The 20,188-nt window shown below is 37.4% G+C and overlaps 1 protein-coding gene across 1 annotated transcript in view; it reads right to left on the reverse strand.

Annotated features, from left to right (window-relative positions):
* Window positions 1-20,188, reverse strand: part of MEI4 (meiosis-specific 4 homolog (S. cerevisiae)) — a 199,316-nt gene that overhangs the window by 131,946 nt on the left and 47,182 nt on the right. Inside the window, exon 3 of the mRNA XM_006874566.1 lies at window positions 12,260-12,783. Coding sequence (XP_006874628.1) covers window positions 12,260-12,783 — 524 coding nt within the window. The remainder of the gene's footprint in view (window positions 1-12,259; window positions 12,784-20,188) is intronic.

Raw genomic sequence — 20,188 nt, forward strand, 5'->3', positions numbered from 1 at the left:
GTATTCTTTCACCATACTGATTCAAACTGTATGCTGAGCAAATAATACGAGATGCTGGGTTATATGAAGAAAAACATGGCATCAAGATTGGAGGAAGACACATTAACAATCTGTGATATGCAGATGATACAACGTTGCTTGCCGAAAGTGAAGTGGTCTTAAAATATTTACTGATGAAGATCAAAGAGCACAGCCTTTGGTATGGATTGCACTCAATGTAAAGAGAACAAAAATCCTCACCACTGGACAACATTCTTTTCAAAAGAGAAAAGACTGAAGTTGTCAAGGACTTCATTCTTCTTGGATCAACCATCAACACTCATTGAAGCATCAGTCAAGAAATCAAATGACGTATTATTGCATTAGGCAAATTTGCTGCACAAGATCTTTTTAAAGTGTTGAAGAGCAAAGATGTTAGCTTGAAAACTACGGTGAGCCTGACCCAAGCCATAGTATTTTCAGTAACCTCATATCCATGCAAAAGCTGGGCCATGTATAAGGAAGACCGTAGAAGAATTGATGCCTTTGAGTTATGGTATTAGAGGAGAATACTGAAAGTGCCATGGGCTTCCAAAAACCAAAAGATCTGTGTTGGACATATTGTCAGGAGTGACCAGTCGCTGGAGAAGGATATCATGTTTGGTAAGGTGGAGGGTCAGAGAAAAAGAGGAAGACCCCCAGCAAGATGGACTGGCAAAGTGGCAGCATCAAAGGGTTTAAGAGTGGCAATAATTGTGAGGTTGGCCCAGGACCGGGCAGTGTTTCATTTTGTTGTGCGTAGGGTCGCTATGAGTCCATGCTGATTCGATGGCACCTAACAACAACAACTGTTGTCAAGACTAATTGTGACTGTTAAGAACTGTAAAGATGTAAGTTTTATAACAAAAATGGAGGAGGAGTTAATCTTACAGTCCAGAAACAGAGGACCCTAGGACCATCAAGGGAGAAGAGCACAAGCAGAATGCGAGACCCTATCCAGAGAAGCAGTGACATCAGAGATGGAGGCAGCGATGAAGACATGGAGAAATAGAGTGGATGAGAACTCTAGACTCACGTACAGAGAAAGGCTGCATGCTAGCAACCAGCAGGGCAGGCTTGCAGAATATGCCCTTTGGCTGGTTAAATTATTAAGTATTCCTGAGTGTTGTTGTGTTCATTCCCAAAACAAACAAACAAAAACAAAGGGAATAGAAGAAAATACTGTTGAATGATGACGCATGGAGGAGATTGTCATCATTGCAATGAAATGAGTGTGAAACTGATGTTCTCCCATGTAAAGTATCACTCAATTAGCAATAGAAACATTAAAAAAAAGAGAGAACTTCATTAATTTAAGGTAACTTCAGGTTCAAGGCAGAGAAAGTTACTTTAACAGCTTAAGTTGAAAAGGCAGTTATTGACAGGGGTGAATGTGAAGAAAGAACAGCAGACTCCCACGGGAAATTAAAGACCCCAACGGTTAGTGTCTCTGTATCTCGTGGAATATATGATTTATTATTTCTACTTCTCTATGCACTCCATTCTCCTACATAAGTAGCGGAATTCTTTTTATAGCACAACCTTTGAGTTGCATAATCCTCAAGCTCTAGTGTTGACCATTAGCTGTATGACTGAGGCTTTTATTCAAATTCTAACTTCCCAGGAGAACAAATCTGGCTATCCTGCTTTGAATGAAGCTTCCCCAACTAGTACAAACCTGGCCACCTAAACGCATTCTTCAGTACTATCTGTTGATAGTGGATGGTTTTATTGTATGGGCTACAGAGGTCAGCTAGAATTTAGAGACTACTTTCCATTCTGAATACTTACGGTTGACCTGGGTGATTTTATCTACTCCACCTGATGTTGATACTGCTTTCTTTATGACTCATTGCCTCCACAGTATGTCTACTCATCCTGGGTTCAAGAGAGACTTCCAACTCCAAATCTCTAGTGATTTCTTGTAGAAGTGTGGTGCTGTGGGTTAATGCACTGGACTGCAATGTTGGTCTGAACCACAAGGTCAGTGGTTCAAGCTCATCAGCCCCTTCTTGGAAAACCTATACAGGGTCGCTACTGGTCGGAATTGACTCGATGGCACATAACAACAACAACATAATCTTAGTCCATATGCTTATATGATGGAGGAATTTTTTGCCAGTTTGCTATGTCATAAAGATAACTGGGATGAGAGTTGCTGCTGTTAAATGCCATTGAGTTGATTCTGACACATAGCAACCCTGTGTAGGGTGTCTGATGAGCAGCCACTGGGTTTGAACTGCTGACCTTGTGGTTAGTAGCCCAGTGCTTATGCTACAGTGCTATACAAGGACTAGGATGGAAGGAAGGTGGCATATAAACCTCAATATATGAGTAAACAATGCTATTTATCACTGACTTCTTGGGAACCATGGACAAGTTGCTCTTTAGATAGTGAGAGGGAAAAATGGAAGAATTAATGAAGGTTACCTATGATGCAACTAAACGGGACCCAGATGGTCAATTACATAGTCTCCTCTATTTATCACTAAGTATAAAAGGAGAAATTATGCAAGCAAATACGGTAATCTGAAAAACCAACCTGGGGCAAGTCAATTTAATTTGACATTTGCATTTAACAATGCTCAGCATCCAGTCATTTGCTCTTACCAGAGTACCAATTTTAAAAGAGCTTCTTAATAACCCCTGTGATTGAATTGTTGTTCTGCCAGCTTTAACTGACACTCTTACATCAGAGAATGAACAGTATTTCCTCAGTATTAATTCCCTTGGTATTTAATTAATTCATGGAGAATGAAGCCTCATGTTCATAGATTTGAAATGCATCGAGAGATACATTAATCTATTTCTAAAGCATTTGTCTGTGAAAAGAAAGTTTCTCCCAGTTGCTGAATCAGGTTATGTCAACCCAAGAGTAGCCAAAACAGGAAGCATGCAATGGCTGCTCGTCTCACAGTATCTCCTTATAAGAGCTTGAACTAGACAACACACAGACATAATGCTGAGAAATTAATGTTCATTTCTAATAATTGAAAGTGTTAACACCTATATTATCTGGAGAAAAAAAAAGTGTATTTCCTATGATCACCAAATGGTTTGTATGAATGTTTATTTGGGTGTGTGATTTAAACAGGTGCCCAAACCTAGAGACCCTTAATCGTACTCATCTAACCTAAAACGACCACACAAACAGGGTTGTATTTTGTTTTTCAAATATAGTGTTCCTTTATCTTAGTGGTTCAGGGTCATCACTGAGCATTAAAATCTCCTGTGAAACTTTTAGAAATTTTAGATGACAAGGCCCCATGCACAGATGTTAAGTTTTAATAGGTCTGGTGTGGGATTCTAGCATCAACGTTTGTTTTCAAAACTGCTAAGGTTAAAGACCACTGCTAATTTCATTCTATCAGTAGACACCATTTTGAAAAAGAATTCTACAATAAAGTTTATTATAAACTGCCCAATTTGTTATCTTAACTAAAAAATGTAAGATCAGTTTGCAATAATGAAGAATTATCAGTACTATTTTCTGAGGAACTCATCTCTTCTTAATATTAAGCATTAGTGAACACTTAGTTTTAGGTAACTATCTACAATTTTATAGCATGTATTCATGGTTAAATGTTCTAATTTAATCATTCGACTCTCAAGTAACAAAACGGAGATCACATAGGCAACATTTACCTTATGTTCAACCTGACGCTCTTTCTCAAGAAAAGACTGCCATAAAATAAGCAAATAACATGAAAACTAGAAATAATAAAAGAAACCTTTTATATAGCACCAAAGTTGATCTTATATTTCAATACAAGTCACTTCCACAACACAAAGTAAAATTCCCAGTAAAAGAAATTAAGCCTGAGCCTGTCCTAATTTTAATTATTTACAAAGTCAAAACTGGAATGTATATATAATATAGCTCTTATTACCCATGGTGTTGTTTGGTACCTTCAAGTCAGTACCGATTTATAGTAACCCTGCATGGGTCTTCAAGAAGCAGCCAATGGATCTGAACTGCTGGCCTGGTGGTTTAGCAATCCATGGTCTATCTTACAACACCACACCAGGACTCCCTAACTCGTGAAATTATTAAAATCATGGAATCATCTTTCCTACTCTATATCAAGATTCTTGGAAACAGTTGAACACATCTGGAGAGTCAAACAATTCTCATGAAGGAAGATGTATTTTTTAATTACTTTGCTATTGCTCTGCTTCTATCCATGCCTATCACAAACCAAGTATGTATTACTGTAGGTTCACTCACCTGCACCCCAATTCATCCAACTCAATTTCTTCTCTTTTATGAACCTAAATTCATTAGATTTTGTGATTGTTAAGAAATAGGGAGGAAGAAAGGTCCCCTCCTTTCCAATGCAAACACTGGGATATGTAGGAGATTGATTCTTCTGTTTCTCAGACAAATTCATATCATGGATTCCTAGGGAGTGCAGAGGGCTACACTGAGTTGCAGATACCATTTCCAGTTGACTACAAACATAGGAGTGTGAAAGAACAACAGAGTTACCAAGAAATTCAACAACCTTTACTGTATTCCAAACAAAAGTCCAAAGAAGAAATAAGTCAATATAAATAGGAGCCAGTATGTTGTTGCTGTTAAGTGATAAAGAGTTGGTTCTGACTCACAGCGACACTGAATAGGGTTTCCAAGGAACGGCTGGTGAATTTGAACTGCCAACCTTTCATTTTAAACCAACCTTGCAGTCTACAAGGATACTGTATTATCCTGCAGTGCCACACCAGGACTCCAATATAAGTGGCTGTATTTACTCAGTTAGAAAGTGCTATCAATTTAAAGTGGCTAGGTCTTTGATTCAAAAATAGTAAATAATACTACATATATTCAAAAGCAATAAATAACACAACATAATTCATTTCAAACTCACATATTTAATTTGTACCTTTTATGTGCCAAGCATGTACAAAGAAAGACCATGCTTCTGATTCCATCATAGCTACATACAACTACCTATCCACTTACTTTCAGCAAGCATAGTAAAACTGTAAACATAGAGAAGTGGCCTCAAACCCACTTAACTCCAATCTTTCAGCTGCACCTCACCCTTTCCTCAAGAAGACTTTTAGACCTCTTCCTATATTAAAATAAAAAAGGACTAAATATCATTTTGCCAAATCATAATAATGCAGTAGAAACTCTCCCACATACTTTCATTTTTTAATTCTGTGGGATACATGTATTTGCTTCCTGTAAAAAGAATTTCAAACAAAACTAAGTAAATGAAAATTTATCAAATTATATACTTTGAGTGGAGTCTTAGTATTAGATAAGGACTGAACTGCTAAACTAAAGGTCAGAGGTTCAAGCCCATCAGTTAGTTGCTCCTCAGAAACGTTAAGCATGGTCGCTGTGAGTTGGAAATGACATGATGGCACTTTACAACAAGTAACTTAAATATGTACAGTCTATTACATAACAATACCTCAAAAAAGCTGCTTAAAAAGCCTGAGTAAATGAATAAATTATGTTTCATAGATGAAGAGCCTTTTCCTGTATAGAATCAATTTATGTTTTAGGATTATACTATCAACAGCGTGGAAGTGGGTTCAAAGTCAGTTTGAACTGCAAAGTTGGCAGTACAAGCTCACTAATCACTCCTTGGAAACCCTACACAGGGTCACAATGGGTCAGAACTGACTCAATGACATTTAACAGCAACGAGGCCAAAAGTAGACTCCTGATGTAGAGCTACAGGGTAAGCACCAGAGTGCAAACCACAGGGTCATCCATCCAGAGTGTTCAAACCCACCAACTGCTCCTTGGAAACCCTGTACAGGGTTCTCTATGACTCAGGCTGATTCTACATCACTTTTAACAATAATGCCAAAAGTGACAGCAGGCTCTCTCTTCTCTGCCCTCATTTTTCCTTAATCCTGTTGATTTTAGCTCTTACATGGAATCTAAAATCAGAACCCAGTCTTCATTCATAATAGTTCTCCACTCTTTCACCATTCTGAATCTTCTGCAATGTCTTGCGTGTCCCCTCAGGCCTGATACACTAGATACACAATCCATTCACATCAACATAAAACCTGCTGGCAATCAAGCCAGAAGAGGGATATAGTCTCTTGAAGAACTTCTTTGGTCAAGGGTTGGGTAAAGGAGAGATTCTCTGAATTTAAAGAACAGACACAGGTAGAACACAAGGGTCCGGAACTTGTAGGGACTCATGGTAAAGAAACCATAGCTTTGGGAAGGCAGTGAGTATTTTGTTTATGAACTGTTGTTGTTAAGTGCCGTCGAGTTGGTTCCAACCCATAGTGACCTGTACAGGGTTTCTGAGGAGCAGCTGGTGAGCTAGAATCAAACAGACTATGCAATCCAGTGAATTAACCCACAGGGCCACATCAGTACTCTGTGTTTATGAATAAAGCCTCTATAATAGGCCTGCCTGAGGTCACATCATGGTCTACCTGCCTGCACTTATGAGAAAGTTATTTCATCTCTTTATGCCTCACTTTTGTCACCATAAAACACAGACAATAAAAATACATACCATTATATTAAAAAAAAAAGGAGGGAATAAAGGTAAATACTATTAACCGACGGAGTCCTGGTATAGTGCTGTGGGTTAATGCACTGGGCTGCAAAGTTGCTTTGAACTGTAAGGATGGCGGTTCAAGCTAACCAGTCTCTCCTTGGAAACCCTATACAGGGTCGCTATGGGTCAGAATTGACTCCATGGCACTTCACAACTGTTTATTGACGGTGCATGGAGAGGCTTGTAATCATTGCAATGTAACAAAATATAATCGGCTGAGTACAAAACTGATGATCTCCCCTATAAACTATCATTCAGTTCACAATAAAAGCTTAAAAAACAAAAACAAAACAAAACAAAAAAACTTACCTTTCCTGTGTCATTATAAAGATTGAATGAAATGATCCATGCAAAGCCTAGAGTAGGGACTGACACTAGGTAAAAAAGCTCAATACAAGAAGGCCATCATAAGGAGGGAGTTAAAAATCAAAATCTGTCGTTTAATGCAGAGTTTCTCAAGTTTATATGTGTATATGAATTACCTGGGGATCTTGTTAAAATGAAGAATTAGATTCCATAGATTTGGGATGGGGCTGGACACTGCATTTCTAACAAGCTCCCAGGTGAAGTTACTGGGACTGGTTCCTGGACCACACTTTGAGGAGAGGAGTTTTGATGAATCGAAGAGCAAGCATTTACATGATCTGGGGAATAGTAGCATACAAGATTTGGGATCTCTTACTGCACTGATGTGGACAGATCATAGGCATCAGAAAAATAACAAAGAGAATGAAAGGAAATATCTATGCTAAAACAATTCCTAATTATCATACCACATTACAATGTTACCTTTAATCTTACCAAAGTAATTTTTTTGTGTAAATTCTATAAACAAAAGTTACCCTCCACATTTGTGGCTTAGTGGAGCATGTTCAGTGGTTTTGGCATTAATGATCAGAAGGAACATGGGCTACTCACTCATTAATTCCATAATCCCATTCAATTAGATTATATTAAAATAATTCAATTCAATGAAACTATAATATAATATAAACTAAGCTCCTAATTGTTATCCTATTTAGAACACTATTTGCTCCAGGAGAACTTCTATGTCTCACCATCCAAATTAGGTCTTCCCTTTTATCCTCCATCACTGAAGCATGTTTGTTTCTTTTATCATAATTGCTATGGCCTTGGTTTTTATTTGTTATCGTTTCCCCCTACTGTCTCTCTTCCATATTGGATTATTAGTTCTACTGGGCAGGGATTCTGTCTCTCTCATTAGATCACTACAGTATATCCAGTGTCCATGAAAGTGCCTAGAACATAATACAAGTCACATGTTTCCTGTTAGATGCTTCATACTGGAAAAGTACTATGAGGAAATCAAGTAAACAGCTTAATGATTAATCTCTGTATGCTCAAAATAAACTGCTCTACTTCAAAATGATTATTGCCTCTAAATAAATGAGAAGCAATTTCATGTTCACAGAAATATTTGATCTTTCTTATTCTCACATTTGATAAGTATGATGTAAGTTTCCCAATCTTTATAAGTACTGGTAACTATCAAGGAGGGTAAGGGGATGTTGTAAGTAGTTTCTAAGCTCAGTAGAAAAACAACTAAAGAACGTAGCTTCCAAATTAGATTTATAAAGACTTCTAAAAAAAATTAAAATATATTTTACAAAACCTGCCAATACAAGAGAGGAAGATAGTTGCAGGGGAGTCCTGGTGTGGTGCTGTGGGCTAATGCGTCAGACTGCAAAGTCGTTTGATTTGCAAGGTTGGTGGTTCAAGCTCACCAGCTGGCTCCTTGGAAACCCTAAACAGGGTCGCTAGGGGTCAGAATTGACTTGATGGCACTTAACAACAACAAGAAAATATGCACAACTTATATTCATTTAGACAACAGGATTGTAAATTTTTAAAAATTATAAAGTTTTCAGTAGACTGTTATTTATAGCCAGTAAAGAAAATGAAGGACAGGTGATCCGATATGGTAGTGCATTACTCTTCTTTTTTGCCTTTTGCTATCTCTACACACAAATCTTTGCATAAAACAAAATGTGGCAATTCACACACTGAACTGCAAATATTCTTATGAAACCAAAAAAATATTGGTAAGCTCTTTTATTTTCAATGTTTTTTTTTTTAACCAGCAAACCAAAGTCAATTTATTTTACATTTAGGACAAAAATGAATGGATTATTATTTTTAAAATAATAATAATGGAAATATGATATAGCAAGGTCCAAGGAAAAGCATAGCCAGATCACAAAAATAATTTGACAGCAATAGGCTAGAAAGAGGAAAATTTATCTCAAATGTCTGAATTTGAGATCCAAGACACATATTACTGTTCAAGTAAGTACTTTCACTGAGTTCTTTAACCTGTCTGATCTCAATTTAATTCCATTTATAAGTTGAAGACAGTAGTAACAACACAGAGTTGTTGCTGGACAGATGATAAACTACAGGTAGAAAGTGCTTTACACATTATAAAGTATAACACAAACACAGACTTCTACTAGTTATCTTAGGAAACAACATTGTAAAGTATGTAAAAGTATACTTAGAACAGAGTTCTGTTCAGTCTATTTACTACTCCTCTGAATAAACACTGCTTTGAAAATCCAAGCAATATATGATTTATACACTGACACAGTGCTTAAAGTGAGTATTAAGATTTTACTTTACAGTAACACTGGTTTTAATATATGCTTTTCAAATTAACATAAAACTACAGGAACACCACTGAGCCACATAATTTTATTTATTTATTTATTTATTTATTTATGTTTAATACTGCTCTGCACAAGGAAGAAGTCAGGGCATGGAGACTGAACTTTAGATTACACCTTTAGCATATTTCCCCAGGAATACCTTAAAACAAAGGAAACTATGAGTGGCCTTAAAAATCCTTGAGATAAACTTTCAGAAACTGATGAATACCTATCACTAAACCTCAAAATCATAAACTGCAGGGGAAGAGGATATTACTTTTAAGAAAGTTAACATAGAAGCAACAGCCTGAGTCGTTACTAACATGACATCTTCGCTTACAGCAAATATACATATTACAAACACTATTACCTGAACAGAATTAAATTAAAAGCCAGTATGTTTTACCGGTTGATACAATTATGACATGAATGAATTTAAAATAAAGGAAAATACTTTGGTGACAAAAGACATATGATTTCATGAAATGTACACATGCAGGATTTCCCTTTAAGCTCCCTGAACGCCATATCTCTGGTGTTTAAGAGTCTAGAAGGAAACAAACACTCTACAAAATCCTAGATTATAACCTGCAAAGTAACATAGCTCTACGGGAAAGGAGTGAGCCAAAAGTTAGTGAAATCAGGACATTCAAGGAACTCATTTAAATTTAAAATAACTCATAAATTTAAAATAGAATGAAAAAACACCCATGTCATCTTACTAAGTTAACTGTTAGTAGAAAGTTGTGGCTATGAAAGGAGAGTCAGTGCCACTAAGAGATGACACCCAACTATCTGGTACTTGGTAGCATTTCAGGAATTTCATTACAGCATCAGTAATACATAGCTGCTAATTAGGAAGCTTCCCTATATAATAATTTGATTCAAAAGCCAGAAAACCATAATTAGGTATAAGAGGCATATGCAATATAGCTTTTCATATATTTTCATTATCTTTCAAAACAATGTCCCTAAATAGTGTTTGCAGTTTGCATTTGACTACTAACTACACTAATTATGCTGCTACTATGAGCTCAACATAGTGAGATACAATCATACTGATTACTGATTTAAGCAAAACTTATAATAAAACTATGTTTGGAGAGTAAGGGGAGAAGAGCAGTCAGTTATACAAGAGCTCACTAGTGGAGTTCCTCCAGGAACTTAATTGGGGAAGACAGGTTTGCTGACCCAGAGAACTAGAGCCAAGTGACTTTGAGTTGAGATTTATGGTAGAGTTGAGTGCCCTTTTCAGCATCTATCAGCAGTGCTCATAAGAGTTTTGTAACATTACTTGAGCAAGTCTGAATTCAAGGGAGTTCAAGAGAGTCCTGCTGAGATCTAAGAGTGGTCTGATGCAGGCATGGCAGGGAAGAGGCTATTCTGACTGAAGAACTTTGTCCTGAGCATTTCTGATCCTGAATTGTAATGTGTTAACTTCACTCATAAACCCCATAATCTTCTGTATGCTTTGTGAGTCCTGGGTGGCCATTTCAATGTATTATCAAACTCAGCTGAGAAGTAAAGAGCACTGTTGGAATGAACGGTTGGTGTTAGAATTGGTAAGGAAGGTTAGAGGGTGAAGGCATATCTCTGACCTCTGCCTAAGAGGTATTGGTTTTAGGCTCATACTGAGTTTGAGATTCTTTCCCTTTGGTAAAGGAGATCAGAAGCTGCAGCCACACTTTTTTTTTTTTTTTTAACAGCTTTCCTTAAATCCTAATGCTGCATTCTTATTCATATAATCCAATTTCTCAGTTTATTTTCTTAACAAATAGATTGGAATAAGTATGGTGAAAGAATACAACAGTAACACACAACTTTCCTGATTTTCTATCATGCAGAATCTCTTGTTCTGTTCAAACAGCTCAGTCCTGGTCTATGCACAGGTTCCTCATGAGTACAATTAAGTGTTCTGGAATTCCCAGTCTTTGTAATCTTGTCTATAATTTGCTATGACCTACTGTCTTTGCATAGTCAATCAAACACAGGTAAACAACTAACCAGAATAATGACCAACAACCTTTTCCTGCAGAGAAAGACAGCCAGTAAATTTAAAGACTTTTTATACTCCTCTGCTATTTATAGTAGTCAATTAAAAAGTATCAAAATGGGAGGCATTTGGAGCTCTGGTAGCGTAGTGGTTACGAATCGGGCTGCGAACCTTAAGGCCAGCAGTTCGAAACAACCAGCTGCTCCGCGGGAGAAAGATGAGGCGTTCTGCTCCCATAAGGATTTACAGCCTCAGAAACCCTGTACAGGGTTCGCTATGGGTCGGATCTGACTCGATGGCACTTAACAACAACAACAACAAACAAATAAACAGATAGTGAGGAAGATACTACAGTAATATAATAAAGAAACTCCACTGTGTCTCAAGAGTGAAAAAAAATTAAATCTCAGGCTACCTCAATGTCACTTGCTATAAAAGAACTCCTGAGTCAACATTTCTAAATAAGTGTAATTAACTAAGGGAATAAAACAAAAACACCATAACAAAGTCTCATATGTTCCTCAGATAATTTAGTTACTTAACCTATATCAACAGAGGGTCTATGGGAAGTATGCAACTGGCAAGGAAAATTCCAAAAGAAGAGGAACATAGTCTTTAACCTCAAGGCATTTCCTATTCAACGTGAGAAAAAATAACAAATTTAATACAACACAAGCAATCCAACATGAGGAATTTAACACTCACAATAATTGTATGTTGGAAAGTCATTAGTGTTTGTAGTTTTTTTTTTTTAAAGTACCGGCATTGCTTGAGCAAAAGGAAGTAAACATAGGAAAAAAATAAAGGGACAGAGGATAATCCAAGGCTATTAATAAACATAGGGAAAGTAACTAAAATTAGAGAAGCACAACTTCAAACATAGACATATGAAGAAAAACAAATGCAGACAGAGGCCAAAAGGCAAGATATTACATTAAATTAAAGCTGCAAACGGCCAGAAAAGAAGGTCTAACTAGATCAAATGGACTGTTTTTTAAAATCATTAACATCTTATTTCATGAATTGGAGAGATTACTTACCCGATTAATATGATTGTTCTTTAAAATAAGCTGTAGTAGAGTTTTCTCAAATTCTTCCAACTTCTTGGAACACTTCTGAAGAACATGGTTAGGTAAGTCATAAACATTGAACAGCCGAGATAAAGTACAAACAGCTTCTGACCAAAAGCTTGAAAAAGGAATCTGGAGATTATTGTAGAATGTAATCAGTCCATCCAGCAACTGAAAAACAGAATTAGATACTGTGGAATAGTCATTTTCAAACTGGCTTAAATCTGATTCCAGACTGCCTGATTCTGTCAAGTTCTTCAATTTAAGTAGATGCTGCATGAATTGCATGTGAGAAGACACAGGGTATTCTGGTGCAGCACAACGTGTTTTCAGAATGGACAGTGGTAGAAAGGGTGTGAGGGGAAAGCTTTCCACAAAATGCTGGGATGTCTCTGAAGGTTCACTTCGCTGCTCATTTGATAAGTCACACCCAGAATCTTCCAGCAAAGTTGATGCATTCTCAGAGCTTCTAAGTTCCTGAGAAGCTAGGTTTCCTGAAACAGAAAAGGAACAGATGGATCACCTTGTAATATATAACAATGCCTTCATATAAAAACTAAACATCACGTTTTCTAACTTAAGATGTCCAGTGAAACATGAAATATATTTACTAAATATTTAAAAACAATAGTGTAAAAACTGAACAGAGCAACAACTGTGAAAGAAATCACTTAAGCTGAACATGTAAAAGGTCTTTATCTTCACTGGTAGAAAAGGATAGTAACTGACTGTTGTGTCACCAGCACTAGACTGCTAACCACGAGGTCGGTAGTTCAAAGCCACCAACTGTTTCTTGGAAACCCTACACAAGGTCACTATGAGTCAGAACAGAATCAATGACACTTAACAACAACAACAATCTCTCATTTATCCATTTGTGTATCCAGTCTCTTTACCTTAAAGATATGAACTATTGGCCACAAGACCATACTTGAACTTGGTCACGGTTTGGTACAGACGTCAACAAGTAATCATAAAGCAATAATGCACTTCTAGAGGTAGACATCTGAATAGGATACTATGAAAATAAGGACACTGAACACTCTTGCCTGATTAGATTAGCACATCCCAGAGGAGGTAATGCTAGACCTAATTTTTAAAATATAAGTTCAAAATCAAAAGCTGGGAGAATGGAGGAAGTTACAGATATTCCATACAGCAAGAAATAAGAACAAAAGCACAGATATGAGGAACCAAAAGCTGTTTGATATTCTCCAGCAAACAGTATCAGGCAAAAAGTAAAGATGGAGATATACAGAGAGAGGCGAGGGCCAAAAATACCTTAAAGAACATATTAAGGGCCTTAGAATTTATCCTGTAGCTATAGAGTGAGTGGTCTTCAAACCTGGATAATACTTTGAAAAGCCAGACATACACATAATATATATATATAAACTATATGCATGTACATTTTAAAATACATTTCATCCCTCTTTCTCTATATCTAGGTCATAGATTCCATAGATAGATTTCAAGAGTCTTAATCTGTTTGGTGGCTGTAGGGGCCGTTGAGTTCGTTCTGATTCACAGCGACCCTGTATATCTGAGGCTGTAAATCTTTATGGGAACAGAAAACCTCATCTTTCTACCATGGAGCTGCTGACTTTGTATAACCCACGATGCCACCAAGAATCCTTTGTTGTTGTTATTAAGTAGTATCAAGTCGATTCCAACCCATAGCAACCCTGTACAGGGTTTACAAGGAGCAGCTGGTGAGCTTGAACCACCAACCTTGCAGTTCAAACCAACTTTGCAGTCCAGTGCATTAGCCCACAGCGCCACACCAGGACTCATCCTTCAGTCTATGTTTATAACCCATAAAATTATCCGACATTTCTGATGATTAAACGCTGAATCTAGTAACTTTAGATCATTCCTTCACACACATACCATCATAATTTTATTTATTTTAAAATTATTATCAGTAAAATGAACCTACAAAATTGAAAATTTCCCATTGAAATTTCTCAAGCACATGCTTATATTCATGAAATCAAATTTGAGGAATACTGTTATCAGCACTGGTGGCACGGGTAAGAACTAACAAGATATAATGCAAGAAACGGACATGGTTTTACCTTCATTTCACATGTCATGCTGTTAATTATACGAATGGCAGAGTTAAGAGGCTATGATGAGACAAAGGGAGATGAATTAAGAGATCCTTCCATTCTGAATCTGAGTCCTGGTGTGTTACTGCAGGCTAATGCGTCAGAATGCAAAGTCATTTGAACTGCAAGGTCAGTGGTTCAAGTTCACCAGCTTACTCCTTGGAACCCCCATACAGGGTTGCTGTAGGTCAGAATCGACTCAACGACACTTAACAACAACTATCCTGAATATCAGGTGATGAGATAAATGAAACTAGCAGCTACACAGTAAAGGAAAGAAAGTCTGGTGATTGACGGGATGTAGGCAATGAAGAAGAAATAAAGCATCCCATGGTTCTAATTAGGTGAATGGGTATATGATGGTGCTACCACCACAAACAACTGGTTTAAGAGAGACAATGAGGAGGTCAGGTTTGGTCATGTAAACAGCTGAAGCAACTGGGGGAAATCTAGGTAGAGATGTTAACATAGAAACTAGCCACATAAACCTACAGTTTGAGAAAAGATCTAGACTGAAAATACATTTCAGGATTCATCAGTGAGTAGGTGGTATATGAAACTATAAAAAATAGTTATGATCTCCTCAGGGAGCATACCAGGAGGGAACAGAAGAGAGAAACAAAGAGGAACCCTAAGTAGTATCAATATTTAAGGGCTATTTGGAGATAGAAAAGTCATGAGGAGACAGAGAAAGAACAATTAGAGAGGTATAAGAAGAATCAAAATAGAATGGTGCTATGAAATCATAGAAACAGCTTCAATAAGAATTTATTTTTATTATTGTCATGTGCCATGCAGTCTGGTGCATTAACCCACAGTGCCACACCAGACCTTAAGGGTTGTTAAGTGCCGTGGAGTTGGTTCCAACTCATAGTGACCATGTACAGGGTTTCTGAGGCTGTAAATCTTTACGGGAGCAGAAAGCCTCATCTTTCTCCTGCGGAACAGCTGGTAGTTTCGAATTGCTGACCTTGTAGTCCGCAGCCCGATTCGTAGTCACTACACTACCAGAGCTCCTTTCAATTAAAGAAATAAATAAATAAAATAAAATAAATAAAAATTTTTTGAAATGGCAATTACAAATCACTGGTGGTCTTATTTTATATTTTTGGTCAGTCAGGGTTGGTGGGTAGAGGTACAGCATTCAATGGATAGAAAGTAAGAATGACCAACTTTTCTGAAGACCTGGGTCAGAAAAGTTGGGTAATAATTCATATAAATGTGGCATGAAAAATTAGAAAAAAAAAATCATAATCTAAGGAAAAATGAAGAAGTAGACATAGGGAAGAGAAAATAGGACTAACATGCAGAGTATGGCCTTGTGGTGGTGGTGGTTATGTGCCACAGAGTTGGTTCCTACTCATAGCGACCTTTTAGGGTTTCCGAGACTGTAAATCTTTACAGGAACAGAAAGCCTCATCTTTCTCCTGCGGAACAGCTGGTAGTTTTGAACTGCTGACCTGAAAATTTGCAGCCCGACTGGTAACCACTACGGTACCAGAGTATGGCCTTAGGCAAGGTAAAAGAATCCTGAATCAAGGACCCATGTGGTTGGATTATGTTCAGCAATATTGTAAAAAAAAAAAAATGTGGCATCAGCTATCCCTCACCACAGCATTCTCTACCCAACTAACTAGGTTGATAATTCATTGTGATGGCCACACAAAACTCATACAACATACTCAACAATTATGGGGCTCCTTAAGGAAGTTAACAGGTTACAATGCAGGATCAGAAAATGCTCAGGGCACAGTTCTAATCAGGACGGTCTCTCCTAAACCATGCTCACAGGTAGACTTCTCTCTTCCCAGCAATGTTACAAAGCTCTTTTAGGACTGCTGATAAATACCTACAGGACATACCACTACACCATAAACCTCGGTCTAAAGGCACTGGGCTACAGCTCCATGGGTCAGCAAACCTAGCCACTCCCCGCTTCCCATTAAAGTGCCTGAAGAAACCCTACTCTGCAAGCAAGCCTCCTGTCTAAGACACTGAGATTTACATGCTTCTCTGGTTGTTAGATCTGCTGCTGCCGCTCGCTCCTCTGCCACTCCTCCAGTGTCACTGCTTTCTGTCACGGTGTTGAGGAGGTTCAGTACCTCAGTACCGTGGGAGCTCTGGGTCCAAAGGATGTGCTTCACTATTGGCTCTTCTTCTTCTGGGTTATGAGATTCCCCCATCCTACTTTTGGGATGGCTCATTTTAAACTCACCTTAGAGTTCCAAGTTTTTACAATCATAATTAACTCCGTTATGATTCACAAATGAATCATACCACTGTATCAGTGCTTTCTCCCACCTTGTCTTACTCAGACCCAACAGGAAGAGTCATTTGGTGAAAATTACAATGATAAGGCTAAAAGAGACTTGTTTACTACATAAAAGATACAAAAATAAACGTTCACCCAAGACTGAAGGAAAGAAGATGAGAATGTATCTGTTGTTATCAAGTGCCATAGAGTCAGTTCCAACTCATAGCAACCTTGTGTAGGGTTTTCTGAGGAGTGGCTCAAACTGATCTTGTGATCCAGCACAGTATCCTGTAGCACCACACCAGGTTTCCTAGAGAATGTGTAAAGATGTAAAAAAACAACAAACTTCTCCCAGGGTACAGGAAATCAAAGGAGACCTCACCTCATAGTTCATCTTTTCTTTAAGTTACAGATAAGGGGATACTAGTTGAATGTTGTTGCTGTGGTTGTTGAGTGCTGTCAAGTCTGTTCTGAATCTTAACAACCCTGCATGGAGTTTCCAAGGAGCAGCTGGTGGGTTTGAACTGCTGACATTATGGGTTTCAGTCCAGTGCTTATTCTATGGTTTCATACCAGAAGTCCACTACTTGAATGTTATTAAGTGCCGTCAAGTTGGTTCTGACTCATAGTGACGCTGTATAGGGTTTCCGAGGAGCAGCTGGTGGGTTTGAACTGTGGTTAGCAATTCAGGGCTTATCCTACAGGACCACAACAGGATCCCTAGTTGAATAGTGAATTAAAATAAAACAGTGAAAGTGACACCTCCTAACCTCCCCACACTATTTGGAAAACTATTTTGTTTCTTTTTTTTTCTTCAACAAAACTAGAGGCTGACTACACAGAATCAGAGAGAGGAGCTTTGATTTGGAGTATGTTTATCAAACAAGTGGCTACTATAATCGCTACAATAAACAGATTATGTGCTTGTAAATATCACTACAGCATCTGCACTACAAACTGAGGAGGATAACATGAAACATCCACAAATGTACTGGTAACCAGAACAAACTCTCACAGCAATTGCAAGTGGCTATTTCTATACACAGCAAAGACAGCCTACTCCTTTTAAGCCAATAGGATACTTTAAGCAAGGAAAAGTATGCTAAATGACTTATTCTTAAAACAGCCTCATTCTTCACAAAACAAGGGGTGGGGGGAAGGAATTATAATTAATCAGGTAGACCATATTTTTCTTCATGGAATTCAACACAGTTCTCCACTAAGATGGTGAACAATTTAAAATAGTTCATCCACCTACTTAATTTTCTATCAAAGTAAGCTGACTTTCATGGGTTGTGATTTCAGGGAAGACTTAAAAATTAATCCTCACGGCTCCTATGTTGAGAAGCAAAAAGCTGGTTTTTTTCTTTCTGTTTTTCACTCCTCACTAGTGTGCCTTTCATGCACTGATGGGGAAAAATTTGGAGAGTAGTTCTCCCTTGTGTATTCTATGTGGACAGGAATACTCAAGACTGGTTATCATTCTCCCTGTCTGCTTTGTTTCTATACCATCAGAAAAGTGTAGGGTACATTTTCTAAAGATGCTAATTTGGAAAAACAATTTGAAGAGTGACCTCTTATCAGTACTTTACTACAAATATATATAAACTCTACAGGACCATGCTAAGATTTGTATACAATATGGCTTATAATACTAAAATATCTTAACTCTTATACTGAAAAAAAAAAAAAAAAGAATCTTATATTCATATTTCACTTTACAAAGCGGTTTCATAGAATCCATGTAATGTTCGCAAATATTTGCAAAGATACATTATTATTATTTCCACCAGTTACCAAGAGGAGCTATGTTAGTGTAGTGGTTACAAGTCGGGCTGCTAACCTCAAGATCAGCAGTTCAAAACTACCAGCCATTCCCTGGGAGAAAGATGAAGCTTTCTCCTTCCGTACAGATTTATAGCCTAGGAAACCCTGTGTAGGGTCAGAATCGTCTCCCTGGCATAACCACCACCACCACCAATTACCAAGACGGAAATGTAGGCTCACTTTAAGTACGACAGAAAAGCTACAGGGGCAGCAAGTGAAACCAATTTCTCAATTCCAAGTTCAATCAGCTTGTAACCACAGCAAAGCTACATATGTGCTTCCACATCACCTTCCATATACTTGCACTGTTGTAATCATCAATTTCTATAAGATGTTATTCACTTGTTTATGAACTCCTAAGGTCACAGGTCCCATCCCCTGTGATTTTTGTGGTCCTCTTACTTAATAAATGGCTTATCTTGCACATGACATCTTATGAGGAAAAGTGCTTCATGCTGGAAAATGTTGCTAGCTCTGACAGATCTTCTTTCATTCTTTAATATTCATAATCACCCAGGGTCAAACTCCTTGGAAACTTACAACCACAGCAGTTACATAGATACAGAGATTAGGTAGGTAGGTGAGTAAGTAGAGAAAGACAGAGTGAGGAAATGATTATTGCAATAAAAATGTAATGTCTCACAAAACTAAAAAAAAATCAATCACTTTTTTCACAGTCCCACTGTAGGATAAGTCTGGACCTGTAACCGCAAGATCAGCAATTCAAACCCATGAGCCAATCTCAGAAACCCTACACAGAGTCGCTATGAGTCGGAACCAAGCAAATGCACACAACAATAAAATTCCTCTGATAACCAATAATCAATTTACTCCCTTCACTATATACTCCCAATGCTGAAAATGTGGACACCACAGATACCATTTCTTTTGGAAACCATCATTTCCATTCTAGAAATCACTCATTGAATAATGCTTTAAATAATAGATACAAGTACTATTGCAAAAATGTTCTTATTAAATAAGAGAAATAGAAAAAAAGAAAGCTTACTCAGAGAGGATGAAATATTTTCAAGGACACGAAGCACTAACTGGCTACAATTTCTGAGAATATTAATAAAACTGACATTTATTCATAAAAACAGTATTTTGACGTATCCATCTTTCTTTGAGTATCATATAATGGAGAAATAGAAAGTAACATGCCCCTGTCTCTTTAAATAAACATTCCATAAATATGATATAAAGATAAGATTCTACTTATTTTCTTGGACAACTTTTCATTACATAAATATCAGTGCATGGCTAAGAAAGCATCATTCCCAAAGGCGGGAAGAGAAAATGAAGCCACAGTACTGCAACTCTCTAATTCATGGTTTTCCAGAAGTGACTAAAGTGGAGCAGAAGTCAAATGAGGCATCTGTCTTAAATTTTAATTGAGCTTAAGGGATTCAGGGCTACAATTTTTCACCAAGTCATTAGATATAACTTACCTAACATACTTATCATTAGACTTAGAAGATATAATAAACAACACACACATCTATCAAGCACAGTCTGACACATATTAAGTGCTCAATAAATATTACTTATAAAGTATTAAATAATTACAGGGAACCTAGGTGTTGTGCTGTGGGATAAGTACCAAACTGCTACCTACAAGGTTGGCAGTTCAAACCGACAAGCTACTCTTCAGAAACCCTATACTGAGTTGCTATGAGTCAGAACTGACTCAATGGCATTTAACAA

The sequence above is a fragment of the Chrysochloris asiatica genome, unplaced genomic scaffold (genome assembly GCF_000296735.1).
Source record: "Chrysochloris asiatica unplaced genomic scaffold, ChrAsi1.0 scaffold00286, whole genome shotgun sequence".
Lineage (NCBI taxonomy): Eukaryota > Metazoa > Chordata > Mammalia > Afrosoricida > Chrysochloridae > Chrysochloris > Chrysochloris asiatica.